General features: G+C 44.4%; 1 protein-coding gene across 4 annotated transcripts in view; it reads right to left on the bottom strand.

Moving 5' to 3' along the window:
- Window positions 1–19678, bottom strand: part of LOC126335460 (uncharacterized) — a 241731-nt gene that overhangs the window by 89156 nt on the left and 132897 nt on the right. For all 4 annotated transcript variants that reach the window (XM_049998759.1, XM_049998761.1, XM_049998760.1 and 1 more), the window contains exon 3: window positions 196–287. In XM_049998759.1, coding sequence (XP_049854716.1) covers window positions 196–287 — 92 coding nt within the window. The remainder of the gene's footprint in view (window positions 1–195; window positions 288–19678) is intronic.

The following is a 19678-nucleotide window of genomic DNA, read 5'->3' as shown; positions in this document are numbered from 1 at the left end:
GGGGGGGGGGTGGAGGCGAGGGGGGGGGGGGGAAATGGAGGGAGAAGCTTTTAGTCTTATCTCAATAAAATAAATTCGTTTAGCTTATTTGCTACTTTATGATATACTACATTTACGTGAATTGAGTAAATCTTGGTGACTGTGTTCGTGAATTTTTTTGTGTGATCACTTAAGGAACTTGCAATGTACACTGACCGGGTTACAGCTCTGCACACCGTTAGATCCGAAGAAGTATTCGCGGCCGTACGTAACGACCCCTGAATGCCAGATGCCTTCCACGTGGCGACCTGCAACAAAGTGAAACTGAATTAATTTCTGAACTTCGTCCTCTTACTCACGTACATCTACATCTACGTAAATACTCCGCGAGCCACTGTACGGTGCATGGGGGATGGGACGCTGTATTACTACTTGCCATTTCCTTTCCTGTTCCATTCGCAAATAGAGCGAGGGAAAAACGACTATTTATACGCTTCCGTTTGAGCGTTTGAGTCCTGATTTCTCGTATCTTCAGAATGAGATTTTCACTCTGCAGCGGAGTGTGCGCTGATATGAATCTTCCTGGCAGATTGAAACTGCGTGCCCGACCGGGACTCGAACTCGGGACCTTTGCCTTTCGCGGGCAAGCGCTCTACCCCCAGGCTGTGGCTAAGCCATGTCTCCGCAATATCCTTTCTTTCAGGAGTGCTAGTTCTGCAAGGTTCGCAGGAGAGCTTCTGTAAAGTTTGGAAGGTAGGAGACGAGATACTGGCAGAAGTAAAGCTGCCAGGACTGGGCGTGAGTCGTGCTTCGGTGGCTCTGTTGGTAAAGCACTTGCCCGCGAAAGGCAAAGGTCCCGAGTTCGAGTCTCGGTCGGGCACACAGTTTTAATCTGCCAGGAAGTTTCTCGTATCTCATCTTCGTGGTCCTTAAGCGCAATGTGTGTTGGCGGCAGTAGAATCGCTCGGCACTCAGCTTCAAATGCCGGTTCTCTAAGTTTTCTCGACGGTGTTTCTCGAAAAGTATATCGCCTTCCCTACAGGGATTCCCTTTGAGTTCCCGAAGCATGCCCGTAACACTTACGTTTCGTTCGTACCAACCGGTAACAAATCTAGCATCCAGCCTCTGAATTGCTTCGATGTCTTCCTTCAATCAGATCTAATACGTATGCGGCAAGTAGCGAAACTTGGGAATAAAGTTGCATGAGACCTGTGTTAGAGGCAACAAATATTTCCAGAATCTATTCTGATGTAGCTGAACGTGATGCAACGTCTCAGATAAAATGTATATTTTCTGGCTTTTGAGTTCTGGGAGGCTGCAAGCATCCTACTAGCATCATTATGCTAAGTATCTTGATACGACAATAATACGATTAATATGGGACTTTAGTCGAAAAAGAACCGTCTTCCGTTAGTAGCTGCACAGTGGAGGCACAGTAACTGTAACGCAGGTCTTGATAATCAGATTAGTTGTGCAATACGTACTGAACACCTTCCAATAAGTTCTGATGCCGCACTATTCGTGAAAAAAAAAACTGCGGTTAATAACTGACGACAGTATAAAACGCGATTAAACGAAGAAAACTCTGCTCTCTTGGTTGTGTATAATAGCAGTTCCCTTGCCACTGGCTTTCAGTGTACATCGCTAATACCACCATGAACACCCTCAAAAACTGACAGTGTTATTTACTACAGTATATTTGTAAACTGTTCCTTGCGTGTGCCCTGACTTCACATTTCCTTTCACAAACTAAAAATCTTGAACACACAGTCCATGAAGAACCACGGTCTGACAGCACAACGCTGATGCATTTTCCACCATAAAGTCGACAGTGTCAATAGGCTTTCGAAATCGGAGAGTCCGCTTCCCCCGCGAGTGGCTCGTCAGCTTTCCTGACATAGCTCTGCGGGTCCTGTTTTCCGTCCTCTCAGCAAAGAAACGCTTTTGATATTGTAACAGATCAAAGTCTTGTCTAGATGCATTTTAATTCCACACACCGAGCGCATATTTTTGGTATGCTCTTTGGCTACACTTTGTTTTATAAACGTATTTTCCCACGTTTACCGGCAAGCTTCTGTGCGGTGTTTTGTTGCTCTTATCAGTGGCTGCACTCCTATTATCACCTTAAAGCAACCGTTTTCAGTCGAATGCAGTTCTTTTACTTCGCCTGTGTTCAAGCTATTCGGGAATTTCACGTCCCGAAACCGTATCAAAACACAAATTTCAGTGTATAATTTTATCCACTTTTTTAATTTTAAATGTATGATTAATTACAATGCGTTTGCTGTGCATAATACCAGAGCTAATGTTCGACTGGTCTACAGTGTAATTTTTGCCAAGTATATTTTTCTACTTTAATAATATTGCATTATTTCTAATTTCCTCTCATTGGGCTAAGGCGCTTATGAAGTGAGATGCTCCCTGCTTTTCGCTTTTGAAGTACGGAGCTAGTTACAAATAAAACAGTTTGTGAGTCGGTTACCTGTTGCCACTCTGCGTTTCGATAGTTTACACCATCATCTTCAGGTGGAGAATTGTTTATTTACATAGCTGGTGTTTGTGAAGAATACAGACGTCTTTCCACAGTAGGGGACCAAGGGAAGCGTACGTTATTTTGCCTCCTTAGCTGATGATAAAAACTGTTGATTTACAAAAGGCACTTTGAGGTTAAAAAGCATGAACTTTTGACAGTGGTTTTTACTTACAGGGACGATAGTGTTGTAAAATGTCTGCATAGCGCTGCCCGCTATATGTCCTCTCCACTGCACATTACGTTTACACTATCGCTTCAAAGATGTTGTACATGTCAGAGATATATTTGTTTACACTGAATTCATGTTGAAGATTTGATAAGCAGATGCCGGACGTGTAAGTGAAGGTACAATAATTCATCCTTTCTATGAGTATTGTCTCGCGGGCAGCGGATACTGCCACCATCACAACCAGTTGTGCTAAACTGCGTTTAGCTAAGTTTCTCTTCCTTGAACTCAACGGTCAGCAAAGTTTTTAATTAATCACTTGCCCAATATCGTGTAAGGCTCCTGCGGGCACGCAGAAGTGCCGCAACACGGCGTAGCATGGATTTTCACCGACTAAGACGGCCGCTGTGGCCGAGTGGTTCTAGGTGCTTCAGTACGGAACCGCGCTGCTGCTACGGTCGCAGGTTCGAATCCTGCCTCGGGCATGAATGTGTGTGACGTCCTTAGGTTAGTTAGGTTTAAGTAGTTCTAAGTCTAGGGGACTGATGGCCTCAGATGTTAAGTCCTATAGAGCTCAGAGCCATCTGAACCATTTTTACCGACTAAGGTACGAAATCCTAAACATTGCCTCACCAGTGGGGAAGAAATTACCGAGTACCACAAATATGGGTGGGGATGATGTAGTACATCTACCAAAACACACTACAACAGGGCAATGTCAGTAGGTCTGCATTCGCAAAAGCAGCAGTTATCCGTTCTGCGTTTGTGCTTCTTCACTGTCTGATTATTTGCAGACCTGCTGAAACAGATTATTGTTGTTTACTGCGAAACGCCTAACCCCCTCTCTCGCTGCACAACACGCGCCGGCGCCCAAACACACACACACACACACACACACACACACACACACACACCTATATGTATTTGTGTATGCACGTTTTGGCCTCTACTTTTACGACAGTGACACCCAACGTTTCCCAATAGAGTGGGAAATGTGCCAGCTGCGTTGTTAGAGCGCACACCTGTTTTCCTTCCTGCCAGCCACATGCGTCTACTATTTTTCCTAGATACTCTGGGGCGAAGAGCCAACATCAGCGGCTGTGCTAATTGTGGACCAATGGATCGGACACGTGGTATGTGCATTTTATCTCCATTCTGGGAAACTCAAGCTGTTCTGAAGCATTTTGATTAAGCAGCAAACGATCACGCTTCCACGATCCTTAATCGACTTTTGGAATCACAGCCATTTGTCTGTATTTTTTTCCCCTCATCTTTCATTCCCTATTCCGAGAAGTTGGACTGGGTGTTGTAGAACATACTTTGTTCTTTTCAATCAAGTACCCCAGTAGGCTGCAATGGGGCAGGTGGAATCCCAACTGGGAATCTCTGTGAGTGAATTTGCAGTGTCGGCCTTCTTCTGAGACCCAAAAACTTGGTCAGACTGGGAGTTGGAACTATTCTAATTTATTTTTGTCCCAGGCAAAAATTAAATGTCCTCTCTCTCTCTCTCTCTCTCTCTCTCTCTCTCTCTCTCTGTCTCTGTGTGTGTGTGTGTGTGTGTGTGTGTGTGTGTGTGTGTGTGTGTGTGTGTGTGTTGAAGTACGACACGGCACAATAAAACTCGTTTATATTCTTTTTTATGTGATGAAATACCTACAAGTTTACCAGTGCCAGCCGTAAAGGAAATAAGCAGCACGTGGAATTACACAGAATTCCACTCGCGTTTCAATTTATTTTAAAAGTACCTCGTCGCACAGGAGTTGCTACGGCTCTCTTTCACAAATCGTTGTTTCTTGAAGGCAGTGTGGTGATGGGGATTGAAGAACAACAAGAATACATACAGGAGTTGGAGAAAAATATGGAAACACAGCGAGGGATGCATGCTTGAACATAAATGGAGTTGCTACGCAAGCCTGAGCTGCTTTACACTCTAGGGGAAGGGAGAGGAGGGGGTGGGGTGGGGGGCGGACCACGAAGGAATTATCCGAATGGGACGGAAATTATTAAAATTTCAGAAAAATTGGATGATTTATTCTACAAAAAGAGCTTCACAAACTGAGAAAGTCAATAACGCGTTGGTCCACCTCTGGCCCTTATGCAAGTTGTTATTGGACTTGACATTGATTGACAGAGTTATTGGATCTCCTTCACAGTGATATCGTGCCAACGTTTGTCCAACTGGCGCACCAGATCGTTAAAATCCAGAGATGGTTGGAGGCTCCTGTCCACAATTCCCCAGACGTTTTCAATTGGGGAGAGATCCGGCGACCTTCCTTGCCAAGTTGGGTTTTGGCAAGCACGAAGACAAACAACTGAAACTCTCGCCGTGCATAATCTCATGCACTCTCGTTTACAACATTTTTCATACTTTCCCTCATCATCTTCATCATCCTCATAATAATGTACAGCTTTTCACCACTACGAGGTTCTGCTTGGAACGTAACTCTCTCCTTGTCCTACAGTCTTTCCAGTAGATCTCTGTTGACACTCTGGCCCAGACTGCTACTCCCTTCCAAACTCTTTCTTCCATTCGTTTTACCCACTTGGCCTTCCCTTGGTCTCTTGACCTCCGCCTTCATCTTATACCTCTTCCCAGTTATCATCTTATCATATATTCTCTTTACACAACCGTACCACTTTAATCTTTTTTTGCTCACTCTTCTCTTGTTATCTCCCGAACACTTCCATACCTCATATCATCCATTGTTGTTATAACTATCCTAAATTTCAATAACTTCATTTCATTTGCTCCCACTTTACTTTTTTCTCTTTCTTTCATGACCTAGGTTTCTACAGCGTACAACAAAATTGATCAGTGTTTCGTATAGTACATACCTTTTCGGCGGTTTCTTTGTTCGTTATCATCCCTCTGACACTTCTCATAAAGCTGTTAGCTTGCTTTGCACGTTCTCTTACAACTTGATTATTTCTGCCATTTCCTTGTATTATACTCCTCAGACACTCGAAACTTTACGACGTTTTAAGCTGCACTCCACCCAGCGCAATACTTAGCATAGGTCTATCCTGTTCTCTTGGCCACCAGCTCACTTTTCTTTGCATTCAACTTCGGGCCATAATATTGCAAATCTTCAACCCAGACATCTAACTGTGTGTTTACTCCCTTTTCGTTGTTCCCTCACACTATCAAATTATGAGAGCTTGTACCGTGTCTCGTTGTTGCCATAATAACGAAGTATGACATTTGAATTATAAACACTCTTTGTATTATTTACTTCTGACGTCAGAGTGGGAGCCATCGCATATGATGTCAGGTAACGGTTCAAATGGCTCTGAGCACTATGGGACTTAACATCTACGGTCATCAGTCCCCTAGAACTTAGAACTAATTAAACCTAACTAACCTTAGGACATCACACAACACCTAGTCATCACGAGGCAGAGAAACTCCCTAGCCCCGCCGGGAATCGAACCCGGGAACCCAGTGTCAGGTAACGGCTGGTAGTAACTGAGGGAACTCTGACGGTACAACGGTACATCATGGACATCCTGCGTCCTCACATGTTACCTCTCATCCGACTGTATCGTGGTGCCATTTTTCAACAGTACAATGCTCATACACACATGGCAAGTGTGTTTATGTACTGTCTCACGTGATGCTGAATTACTCCCGTGGCGAGCAAGATCCCCCAGATCTGTCCCCGACAGAACAGCTGTAGGACCAGCTCAGACCTCAATTCTGTCGCAGAGCCAGTTTCTAGGAAGCACTTACAAAAGTTGTGGCCCAGCTTGACTTCTTTGCAACAATCAGATTGTATTACATTTTCATACAAGCAAACAGCGACCAACAGAAGGTGTAACGCGTTTCTCTGTTTGCCTTGTGGCTTGTCGCAATGCGAAACGGCGAGAGAGACGATGTAATATTCCGGAGGGAGGTAGTAATAGTAACCGCGGGCAGTAAAGGAACCGGTGGCCGATCCAACGATCGCGGAGCTGGGCGCGAAAGCAGGAGACGGTCTGCGTAAATCTCTGCCCACGCGCGACCTTCAGCAGTGTTATTCGTATTTCACACCGAAATAGCTCTGTGCATTCTGGAGACCTGCCCCGCGCCACCGCCATCGCCCCACATTGTGCCTCGCGGCCACCTCAGATACAGGCACAGGTGCGAGTGTCTTGGAAACCCCGAGAGCGACCTATCCATCCAGCAACGAGTAAGTGGGTGAAATCACAAGCAAGTCTATGTATCACAACACTTGCACTAAACGTGGAACTGTAGATGATATGCATCGTGGGTGCAACGAAACTTCACATATGCAGTATGACTAGTATGTGGCAAGAAAAGCAGGTGGCCTGCGTGCTTAGAGCTGTTTCTATTAGGTTAGTGCATAGATTTGTATCGTTTTGTTTTGCATTCCTCTTCCTATGGTATATTTATCGATTGTCATTTGTGGTTCACTGTTGCTATTTGAGTTCACATACTGTCATTTTGTCATTTGGAGATAGTGTGTGGAGCTGTGGATGCAACAAAATGCACTGCCAAGCCGAGAAATCGGAACATTTCCGACAGATTTTTCTCTTTGAGTTCAGTAGTGAGGTCACAGCAGCGGAGGCGGCCAGAAACATTTGCGCAGTGTACGACGATAATGCCACTGAACAGAGCATAGCAAGAAAATGGTTTTCTTATTTTAAGGATAATCGTTTTGACATTAGTGACTCTACTTGTTCAGGAAGGCTTGCTGGGTTTGATGAAGATCTTTGAAACGCTTTAATGCACAATGATCCACGTGAGAGTACTCGAGAACTGGCATATGTGGTAAACTGTGATTATTCCACCATCGTACGATATTTGCATGCATTGGACAAGATTCAAAATCCGGGTATTTGGATGGGTACCGCACGCTCTAAGCCAAAATCACACAAATCAGCGGGTGGCAGCATGTGCATTTCTGCTTGCTCGTCATCAATTGCCTCGTGAACAGCATCGACCATTCTTAGCCCGTATCGTTACTGGCGACGAGAACTGGCATCTTTACGACGACATAAGGAAAAGACAGGAATGGTTAAAGCCCAAAAAAAAGGAACTACTTCCAGTTCAAAGACTGCATCCACAAAAAGTAACGTTAGGCAATTGGTGAAACAGCGATTGTGTGGGGTATTACGAGTTCCTTCCCCGTGCCCCAACCGTCGCTGCTGACAATATTGTCAACAAGTGAGACACCTACCAGACGCAATACAAGAACAACGACCAAGAAGACTGCGTGAAGTGACGCTACTCAACGGTAACGCCCGCCCGCATTCTGCTACACTAACAAAAAATTCTATACAGGAGTTTGCTTGGGATGTTATTCCGCACCCTCATTACACACATGATCTTGCGCCCTCAGAATTTCACCTTTTCTGCTAACTACAGAACATCCCGTCAAGGAACTTTCATTCCGGATGAAAACGCGCTCCGAACATGGCTTCACGAGTTCTTCGCCACAAAGCCTCGTAAATTTATACAGTCGCGGAGTAGAAAAGTTACTCCAGCGTTGGCAGACTGTTGTAAATATTGAAGGAGAATATATTATTAATGACTGAAGTCTCTTTTATGTGTATCTGTTGTGTTTATTAAACTTACGGAAAAACGCCACGGACTTATGCACCAACCCAATATATCCACTGATTATAACAAATTACGAAAAATAACGGATACGGCAGTAACATGCAAAACCTTGGCGACGGACAGCAGAGCTGCACGCAACTACCAAATACAAATTCACAGTGCTGGAATCCACTTGGGCCATCTTGCAACGTTTCCAATCACGTCAGTTATTTGTTCAAAATTTATTTACGTTTATTCAGTCAATAAAATACGAGCCATATGTGCCTCTCGTCCGCAGCTCGTGGTCTTGCGGCAGCGTTCTCGCTTCCCGCGAACGGGGTCCCGGGTTCGACTCCCGGCGGGGTCAGGGATTTTTCCTGACTCGATATGACTGGATGTTCTTGTGTCGTCTTCTTCATCATCATCATCATCATCCACCCCCATTACGGTCGGAGGAAGGCAATGCCAAACCACCTCCACTAGGACCTTGCCTAGTACGGCGGTGAGGGCTCCCGCATCGTCCCCTACGTTCCTCGAAGTATCGGACCTCATCATCATCATTATGTGCTTCTATTACACTACCGCCGAGTAGGACGGAGTACTGCACTAAAGCCGCGCCCGTTTCCGCAATATCAGAGCGACCACCTTACGCTGCTGATTTAAACACCTCTGCTAAAGCTGGTTCGTGAGCTAGGTTGTAATAAGGGCGAGGATGGGGGGATGTGTTGACAGCGAGTAATTTAAGTGCGATGTCAAGGACGTTTTTGTTTACATCTCACTTTTGTTTACATCTCAGTTCGAGTGCAAAATCAGAATGACCAGAAACGAAAATATATCTACATCTACATCCATACTCCGCAAGCCACCTGACGGTGTGTGGCGGAGGGTACCTTGAGTACCTCTATCGGTTCTCCCTTCTATTCCAGTCTCGTATTGTTCGTGGAAAGAAGGATTGTCGGTATGCCTCTGTGTGGGCTCTAATCTCTCTGACTTTATCCTCATGGTCTCTTGGCGATATATACATAGGAGGGAGCAATATACTGCCTGACTCCTCGGTGAAGGTATGTTCTCGAAACTTCAACAAAAGCTACTGAGCGTCTCTACTGCAAAGTCTTCCACTGGAGTTTATCTATCATCTCCGTAACGTTTCCGCGATTACTAAATGATACTGTAACGAAGCGCGCAGCTCTCCGTTGGATCTTGTCTATCTCTTCTATCAACCCTATCCGGTACGGATCCCACACTGGTGAGCAGTATTCAAGAAATTAAACATATAACAAGGTGTTTTGCATCAAGGCGGACGCAACTTCTGATATTGTTGTTTTAGTATTCAAGCAGTGGGCGAACAGGCGTACTGTAACCTACTTCCTTTGTTTTCGGATTGCATTTCCTTAGGATTCTTCCAATGAATCTCAGTCTGGCATCTGCTTTACCGACGATCAACTTTATATGATCATTCCATTTTAAATCACTCCTAATGCGTACTCCGAGATAATTTATGGAATTAACTGCTTCCAGTTGCTGACCTGCTATATTGTAGCTAAATGATAAGGGATCTTTCTTTCTATGTATTCACAGCACATTACACTTGTCTACATTGAGAATCAATGTATGGGAGAGTCTCTGAATGCCAGGGCGGTCTACGACCTATAGTTTTAGAACAGTTAATCAAATAAATTTATGCTATCCGAGGGTTGCAGAGCACAGTCGAGGAAGCATGACTGAATCAAACGGTATCTCGCACGCTAAAGCAACTCTGTTAGCACTCGGATGCACGGAAAGCCACTCCTCCGTGGCATTGTTCCTCACGATATTACCGAAATTGGTACTGCGTTTAAATTTCACGTTGACAGGCACTTATTGAAAAGTTATTGAAAAGGCTGTGTATGTAAGGACAATTGATCATTTTATATCTCATGACCTATCAAATGTACAGTTCGGCTTTAGAAGTTGTTTAACAACTGGAAGTGCTATTTTCTCTTTGAGGTACTAGACGGGTTAAACAAATGGTTTCGACGCATGGCATATTTTTGTATTTATTTAGCTAAGGCGTTTGATTGTGTTGATAAAAAAATATTGCTGCTCCAGAAGTTGGACAATTATGGAATACGGGGAGTAGCCCACAATTGATTCACCTCTTACTATAACAACAGACTGCAAAAGATCATTATTCACAATGTTGAGGATGACTGTGATGTAGGGTCAGCGTGGGGTACGGTGAAGTAGGGGTGGGGGGGTGGGGGTGGGGGGGGGGGGGAGGGCGGCTCAGGAATCAGTGTTGGAGCCACTCATGTTCCTTATTTTATGTAAATGATATGTCCTCTAGTATTACGGGTAGCTCTAAAATATTTCTGTTGGCTGATGACACGAGCCTGGTGGTAAAGATGGTTGTGTGCAACAATGGCTCGATTTCAAATAGTGCGGTTCATGACTTAAGTTCATGGCTTGTAGAAAATATACTAACGCTAAATCACAGTACGACTCAGTTTTTTTTTTCAGTTTCTTAGACACAATTCAACAAAACTTAGCGTTTTAATTTCACAGAACGGGCATATGATTAGTGAAACTGAACATTTCAAATGTCTAGGTGTGCACATAGATAGTAAATTGTCGTGGAAAGCCTACGTTCAAGATCTTGTTCAAAGACTTAATGCTGCCATTTTTACTGTTCGAACGGTTTCAGAAGTTCGACACGTAAATTAGTCTACTTTGCTTATTTTCATTCGCTTATGTCGTATGGTGGTATATTTCGGGGCAAATCTTCCTATTCTAAAAGTATATATTTGGCTCACAAACGGGCGGTTCGGGCAGTAAGTGGTGTAAGTTCATGAACCTCTTGTCGACCCCTGTTCACGAGTCTGGGGATTTTGACGTTGGAGTTTTCACTCAGTTAATACTCGGACTTCCTTAACTCCTGTGCAGAAAGGTGTGTAGTATACTGATGCATCCATTTTCAATAAGCTACCACTAGAATTCAAAAATCTTAGCAGTAAGCCACCCCCTTTTAAATCGAATCTGAAGAGTTTCCTCATGGGTCACTCCTCCTATTCTGTCGAGGAGTTCATTGAAAAATTAAGCTGATTCTTGTTTTATTCTTGATTACCTTTACCTAGACTTATGGCTTCACTTTTTTCGGGTTTATAAACAATTTATTTTTATCCTTTGTTACTTTTATATGGTAATTTCACGCACTGACATGTTCCATGACCTTGGAGATTTGCTCCTCAATTTGATCCTACGGAACTGGACGTGTAAATAATTTAAAAAAAGTACGCCTAACTACTTGAACATTACACTTTCCTAATAAACTGTTAAAAGAGTCCAAAGTTTGAAGTAAATCCGTGATCCGAACGTCATGGCCTCCCATTCCTTTCTTTTTTCTTTTGAGAGAGAGAGAGAGAGAGAGAGAGAGAGAGAGAGAGAGAGAGAGAGAGAGAGAGAGAGAGAGATGATAATAGGTTTACTTACGTCATCTCGAACTTGGTCCCCCATTTTTCTATGGAATAAGCGAACTGTTTTCGCACAGTTGTAGTTCCGCTATTTTATCGAAAGTAGTGTCATCAAATGACTGCAGTCCCGTCCAAAGAGACGTTATTTGTGTAGGAAATCGAACTACGACCCACAGCATGCACAGCACTACTGTTCAAGTCCATATATTTCTAACGTGCAAATAGAATCACCATGCAAACTCTAGTCACCAGCTGATAGCAGATGAAAAACTACGTGAGGGAACTCAGTAGTACAACAGCTGCAGCATATTCATGAACCCAAGACAGGTGTGATGTGCTTATTTCAAAATCTTTATTTCTATAATTCTCCCTGGTTTTCAAAGATAGACCACAATCGATTACCTTCGGCACCCTTGCTTAAGGCGACTTTGTGATCCGTCTCTTAATGTTTTCGTCTGCAGCAGGAGGTTAAATTCCGAAAAAAAAGGTCAAATGGCTCTGAGCACTATGGGACTTAACATCTGAGATCATCGGTCCCCTAGAACTTAGAACTACTTAAACCTAACTAACCTAAGGACATCAGACACATCCATGCCCGAGGCAGGATTCGAACCTGCGACCGTAGCAGTCGCGCGCTTCCGGACTGGTGCGCCTAGAACCGCTCGGCCACCACGGCCAGACGGTTAAATTCCGATTTTCTAATCTTTCCGAAGCAATGAAGTCTAAAACTCTGTGCCTCCAAACGAAAGTATTACTTTGTCGGGTGCTTTTGTCGACTGCAATCACAAAAATGTATGCAGAACACAAAAACTACATAAGAATTATTAGTGAACGCTGTGCGTTTATAATATACTTAGCTTGCCAGTCTTGTGGATATATTTCGGTCCCTGATTTATGCTATTTTTTATGGAACTAAAAAATATTTTCTTGTGGCAGAGATCTGTATAAACCACACTAGACTTTAGTTCCTCTTTATAAACAGTTGACTGCACCGCTTCAGATGTTCGAGGAAGGCAGGTCACACAAGCTCCATCGAGAACCTTAATTACGAACCTACGAAATTTTCTTTCTTAGTACAGACAGAGAGCAGCTCCTGCCACCTAGTGGCGCTGAAAAGAAGGAAAGACACTAGCTACTTGGCAACTCAAAAGATTAGCTCGTCTGTTTCCCAGCTGCTGAAGTGTAACGTTCTTATCTGATACTGTGGGCTAAAGGGAGAACTGTTCTCACATTGCTCACATTTTGTGCTCCAAAAAAGCTAGACCCAGAGCTAATTTAAGCTGGTGGTCCTACGCGTATTAGTAAAATACGGTTTATTTAAAAATTGTAGGGTAAGGGTGAATTCCCGAGGGTCGTTAAATATCCGGAGTTCAATATCAGGTGCTATTTTATTCTTCGTTCAACTGTGTTGACACTGAAAGCGGAAAATAAGCTCACATGGAGACGTTTTGGTAGAAAATGTACCGCAGGGTAATATGGGAACATTCTGTAATCCTCCTGAAGAAATTTATGATGTGCCGATACAGAAATTTATGATGTGCCGATACCAATACCAGGTTCACCGTTAGTAGTATTACGGAATCAAACTACTACCAACGTCTACTAAAATCACAGCGGTCCCTCCACCTCTGCCCGGCTCGCAAAAAATACCAAGAAAAAATCCCGTGGCATACTTAAAATTAAATAGTAACTGCCAATATTTCTGAATGACTATGTTAAACACTTTCCGAAATTAATGCTAACTCCAAACGCAAAAAGAGCATAAAAGATAAGCGTTTGAAATCCCACCGATAAAGATGCAAGACGAGAACAAGCACGAATTCGATTGCACAATGATATAAATGCAAACTGAGCATCGGCTGTTCGAAGGCACATCTCAGCATTCGACTTGAGTGATTTACTTTTTTTTATTTAGCGATTGGCTCACAGTATTATAGTTTACACATACCCAAATTAAATTATTAAATGAGACAAGATAATAAGTAAAAGTGTATGTGAAACCTGAGCTGCTTCTGGCATGTACAATGCTGAAATAACTTAAAGGGAATGCAGCCGAGTGACGTCTTCGACATACACCAATATCGATGATCGTTTAAGACGTCACTTGCTGCATTCCCGAACGTTATCTAAATAGTAAAAAAAGTAAATACAAAGGTAATAATGACAGCTGGAGTACTGTTGGCAGCTAAAAGACGTTCACGTAGTCATTTCCCATCATAGTTGGACATCCAAAGATTCCAGCCACCCGACTGCTGCAGGTGTTGCGTCTGCAAAGTCTTCGCAGAAAGTCACGAATTTTCTTATTGGGCAATAGCGCAAAATGTGGTCCAGTGTTTGTTCCAATGTTCCGCAGGTGCCCTCCGTCATAGTCGGCCGTTCCTCACGATTCAGTCTTGCTTTGACTCCAAGGCATGGCCACTTCTCACACGGTCGAGGAAGCGCGGTATGTATCCTAGTCGGTTCGCTTCGGGTGGCTGAATGGTCGGATCTGTTTTACCTATTTTCTCATGAGCATGGAAGGACATCCACTGATGCCTTCATTCTTCTCTTAGACCATAGTTTTCTGTGGCTAGTTGGTCACTGTTCACCCACTACGGCTGTAGATTTAGTCGGGTAAACAGTGAACTGTACATGGATCATGAATTTGTGTGAAGTGTAGACAACCGCACCCTGGGCGATGTTCTGTTTACTCAAAGCGACAAATGTTCTATACACATGGCAGCTCAATGAAACGTAATCATGGCCGTAAGAATCAGAAATATACAACTTTGCTTCCGCTATTTGCCGATAGGTGGCGACAATGGTAAGTAGCGGTCGAAAGAAACAGATCGCAGACGTCAGGCAATTAGCTGGGACTTCGGTCAGCATAACCTCATTCAAGCATAAGTCAATCTGTGTCTGCATTATACAGTTGTTCTTCATTGAAAATGTCAGTTTACGAGCCTAATTCTCGTCATTTGCGGGAGGTGTTACTGTTTTGTTTAAATATGAACAAAACAGCGGCTGAGTCTCATCGAATGCTCTCAAGTACGTATGGTAAGGAAGCTATTAGTGGAAGAAGGTGTCATGAGTGGTTTCAACGCTTCAAGAACGATGATTTTAACGTCGTAGACCGGCATAGTGGTGGAAGAGAGAATGTTTTCGAAGATGCAGAATTGGAGACATTGCTAAGTGAACACTCGCGTCCAACTCAAGAAGAATTGGCACAATTAGTTGGGGTGACACAGCAAGCTATTTCAAAACGTCTCAAGCCTATGGACATGATTCAGAAAGAAGAAACTTGGGTCCCGTGTTAGCTGAAACCAAGAGACGCTGAACGGCGTTTGTGTGTTTGTGAAAAGTTGCTTCAGAGGCAAAAACGGAAGAGATCTCTGCATCGCACTGTGACCAGGGACTAAAAATGGGTTCAGTACGATAACCCTAAAAGAATAAAATCATTGGGATATCCCGACCATGCTTCCACTTCGACGGCCAAAACGAATATTCACGTCTCCAAGATCATGCTCTGCATTTGGTGGGACCAACTCGGCGCCGTGTACTATGAGGTGTTAAAACCAAGTGAAACAATCACAGGTGCTCGTTATCGAACGCAATTAATGCGTTTGAGCAGAGTATTAAAAGACAAACGGCCGCAATACAGCGAAAGGCACGATAAAGTGATTTTGAAGCACGACAACGCTCGACCCCACGTTGCAAAAAGAGGTCAAAACATACTTGGAAACGTTAAAAAGGGAAGTCCTACCCCACCCGCCGTATTCTCCAGACATTGCTCCCTCTGACCAACACCTGTTTAGATCAGTGGCACAAGGCCAGGCTGAGCAATACTTCCGATCTCATGAAGAGTCACAAATTGGATCGATTCGTGGATCGCTTCAAAAGATGAACAATTCGACGTGGGATTCGTACACTGTCCAAAAGATGAGAGAAAGTAGTGGCCAGCGACGGAAAATACTTTGAATGATATATATGTAACGAATTGGTTTCATTGAAGCCTCAAATTTTGGGGAAAAAAAGGCGGTAGCCAAGTTGAACACCTTGACAAAACAATTTAATTAGGTCTTAGAACACCAAGTCGCTGTGACACCCGCGTACAAGTCCACCAACACCGTACCACCTCGCTCGGTGTCGTTCAACGGCACTCGAAAGGACGACAGTAGCATTAGAACAAAAATGAGAATGTAGTGTTGAGACCAGGCTGCGAACAAACCGACAGCGAAACACAAAGTTTAAGTAATGCGTAATAGGTAAATGTAGAATCTTTATACACTTCTGGCCATTAAAATTGCTACACCACGAAGATGGTGCTACAGACGCTAAATTTATTCGACAGGAAGAAGATGCTGTGATATGCAAATGATTAGCTTTTCAGAGCATTCACACAAGGTTGGCGCCGGTGGAGACACCTATAACGTGTTGACGTGAGGAAAGTTTTCAACAGATTTCTCATACACAAACAGCAGTTGACCGGCGTTGCCTGGTGAAACGTTGTTGTGATGCCTCGTGTAAGGAGGAGAAATGCGTACCATCACGTTTCTGACTTTCATAAAGGTCGGATTGTAGCTTATCGCATGTGCGGTTTATTATCGCAACATTGCTGCTCGCGTTGGTCGAGATCCAATGACAGAATATCGAATCGGTGGGTTCAAGAGAGTAATACGGGACGCTGTGCTGGATCGCAACGGCCTCGTATCACTAGCAGTCGAGATGACAGGCATCTTATCCTGCATGGCTGTTACGGATCTTGCAGCCACGTCTGGATCCCTGAGTCAACAGATGGGGACGTTTCCAAGACAACAACCATCTCCACGAACAGTTCGACGATTTTTGCAGCAGCATGGACTATCAGCTTGGAGAACATGGTTGCGGTTACCCTTGACGCTGCATCACCGACAGGAGCGCCTGCGATGGTGTACTCAACGACGAACCTGGGTGCACGAATGGCAAAACGTCATTTTTTCGGGTGAATCCAGGTTCTGTTTACAGCATCATGATGGTCGCATCCGTGTTTGGCGACATCGCGGTGAACGCATAATGGAAGCGTGTATTCGTCATTACCATACTGGCGTATCACCCGGCGTGATGGTATGGGGTGCCATTGGTTACACGTCTCGGTCAGCTCTTGCTCGCATTGATGGCACTTTGAACAGTGGACGTTACATTTCATCTCAGATGTGTTACGACCCGTGGCTCTATCCTTCATTCGATCCTTGCGAAACCCTACATTTCAGCAGGATAATGCACGACCGCATGTTGCAAGTCCTGTACGGGCCTTTCTGGATACAGAAAATGTTCGACTGCTGCCCTGGCCAGCACATTCTCTAGATCTCTCACCAACTGAAAACGTCTAGTCAATGGTGGCCGAGTAACTGGCCCGTCGCAAGACTCTTGATGAACTGTGGTATCGCGTTGAAGCTGCGTGGGCACCGGTACCTGTACATGCTATCCAAGCTCTGCTTGACTCAATGCTCAGGCGTATCAAGGCCTTTATTACGGCCAGAGGTGGTTGTCTTGGGAACTGATTTCTCAGGATCTATGCACCCAAATTGCGTGAAAATGTAATCACATGTCAGTTCTAGTATAATATATTTGTCCAATGAATACCCGTTTATCATCTCCATTTCTTCTTGGTGTAGCAATTTTAATGGCCAGTAGTGTATGGTGTCTTGTGTACTCTGAGTGTCACACGAAATGATTATGCCAGACTCATTGCAGATTTAGCAGGAGTACGACCACAGACTTTGCGATTACGTGAGAAAAGTCTTCATATCAGGCCAGATGCAGACTGGAAGCGTGTATTCGTCAGCGCCATACTGGCGTATCAGCTCATTCCTGGGAAAATAATATCCGCAAGGACTTTGTACAGAGGCATCAGGGTGTAATATGACACATACTCAGGGGTTGCAGTGTTGGTGATTCACTTGTTACCGTCATCGGCGATCAGACGGCGCTCAAGAGGCCTGTGTGTGCGCTCTCTGTTGCGTCGCTGCAGGCACTAACTGCGCTGAGTTTAGAGGTGAACAGTGTTAGTGACATTCATTATAGGGTTCAACAATGCCCCCCAACGAGAGCGTATTATTGTTGAGCAATTTCAGCTATTTGAACGAGGTCGCCCTGTGGGCCTGCCGCAAGCTGGATGGAAGTGTCGACGGATTGCTCGACAGATTGGGTACAGCGTATCGCTGGTGCGTATTTGCTTTCAGCAATGACCTGTGGAACATTCCGACACTTGCGGACCACTTTCTGGATGTCCGTATAGAGCAGGCGCGCGCCATGATCGAAAATGGTGCGAGGAAAGAAATCCAGGCACATGTTTCAACTGCACTTTCATCAAGGACCATTGGTAACTGTCTGCTTGCACCAGGACTAAGTTCACATGTGTCAGGCTATCACTGCCACTACGACATCGCCAAGCATGGCTACTCTGATGCCGTGAATGAGTCAGCTGGAGAGTGGAACGGTGCTCTGTTTTCAGAGATGAGATTAGGTTCTGTGTCTATACGAGTGATGAGCATACTGACCGGTGTACGGCGCAGACGCGGTGAGCGGCCTATTCCGGAGTGCATTCGCCTGCGACACACAGGTCTCAACCCAGACCTCGTGGTGTGAAAGGGGCGGGGGGCACCAGTTGCAACTCGCAGTCATATTTGGTGTTTCGGCAGGGTAAAGTACTCAGTACATTGCACAGGTTGTTATCCCTGTGCTACTACTAATAATGATCTTATCGCTTTTCCAACAGGACAGTTTACGCCCACAAACAGCTGCTGCGATGCAATAGGCTCCTCGTGGTGTACAACAACTGCCCTGACCAGCAAGGTGATCAGACCTCTCACCAACTGAACACGTATGGGACATGAGGAAGCCATTGCCCAACTTTACAAAAAGATTGGGACATCTATCACAGGATCCCATTCGGCGCCTTTACGATCGTTTGTGTGCGAAAATACACGTCTACGTTGCCGCCGGAAGGGGGGGGGGGGGGGATGCGACAGTGACACGTGTGTTTCATTTGGTCTGAATTTGTTCTCACACGCCCCCACAATGATATACTACCTGTCATATTACTTATCAAGAAAATTACCTTGTCCTAGAGGGTGTGGAATTTCTGGCAGAGTATATTTCTGGTTCAGAATGTAGAGCAACACTGAACGCCGCTTGTACGTATTACGCATAATATCGAATAATATCATTATCGTTTTATGCTCCAATTCAGCAGTCACCTGCACTAAAGTAAGTTCATTTTAAGCAGCAGTTTCACAAATGAAATGTTGGGAAAACAGACACTGTTCGACAATCTCGTACGAGGGTCGTCCACAAAGTTAGTTCCGTTTCTATCAGCAGCAGCGCTACGATCGCAGTTCCGAACATGCGCGGCAGTCACTCTGACTCAAGGAGAAGACATGTACGCCATTTTCAGATAGCTGCTGCCGACGTGTGCTTTGTAGTGCTTCTTTATAATGTCAGCCGTAATCGAAAATACCGCTGCGTGTGAAATCAGATTTGTGATTCGTTTTCTAAATGCAAAGAAAGTTAAACCAAAGGAAATTCATCGGCAAATCTGCGAGGTTTACGGACAAAATGTTATGAATGATTCAATGGTCAGAAGATGGGTCAGACTGTTCAATGAAGGACGTGATTAAGTGCACGATGAAGAACGAAGTGTACGCCCGTCTGTGGTTACTGATGAACTGTTTCACACAACTGAAGAGCAGATTACGCACAACCGTAAGTTTACACTTAGTGCCCTTGCTCTGGAAGTTCCGCACATCTCACGATCACTAATTCATGAAATTGTTACTGAAAAACTGAAATTTCGAAAACTTTGGTCACGCCAGGTACCAAAAATTCTTACTGAACAACACAAAAAACAACGGATGGGCAGTGCACTTCAGTTTTTGGCACGCTACAATGAAGGCGATGGTTTTCTTTCTCGGATAGTCACGGGGGATGAAACTTGGGTACTGTACGACACCCCTTACAAACAAAACGGCTTTCATCAGCTAAGCAAATCG

This window comes from Schistocerca gregaria, chromosome 2 (genome assembly GCF_023897955.1).
Source record: "Schistocerca gregaria isolate iqSchGreg1 chromosome 2, iqSchGreg1.2, whole genome shotgun sequence".
In the NCBI taxonomy this organism is placed as follows: domain Eukaryota; kingdom Metazoa; phylum Arthropoda; class Insecta; order Orthoptera; family Acrididae; genus Schistocerca; species Schistocerca gregaria.
The sequence above is the reverse complement of the archived record's forward strand: the minus strand, read 5'-3'. Positions and strand labels throughout refer to the sequence as shown.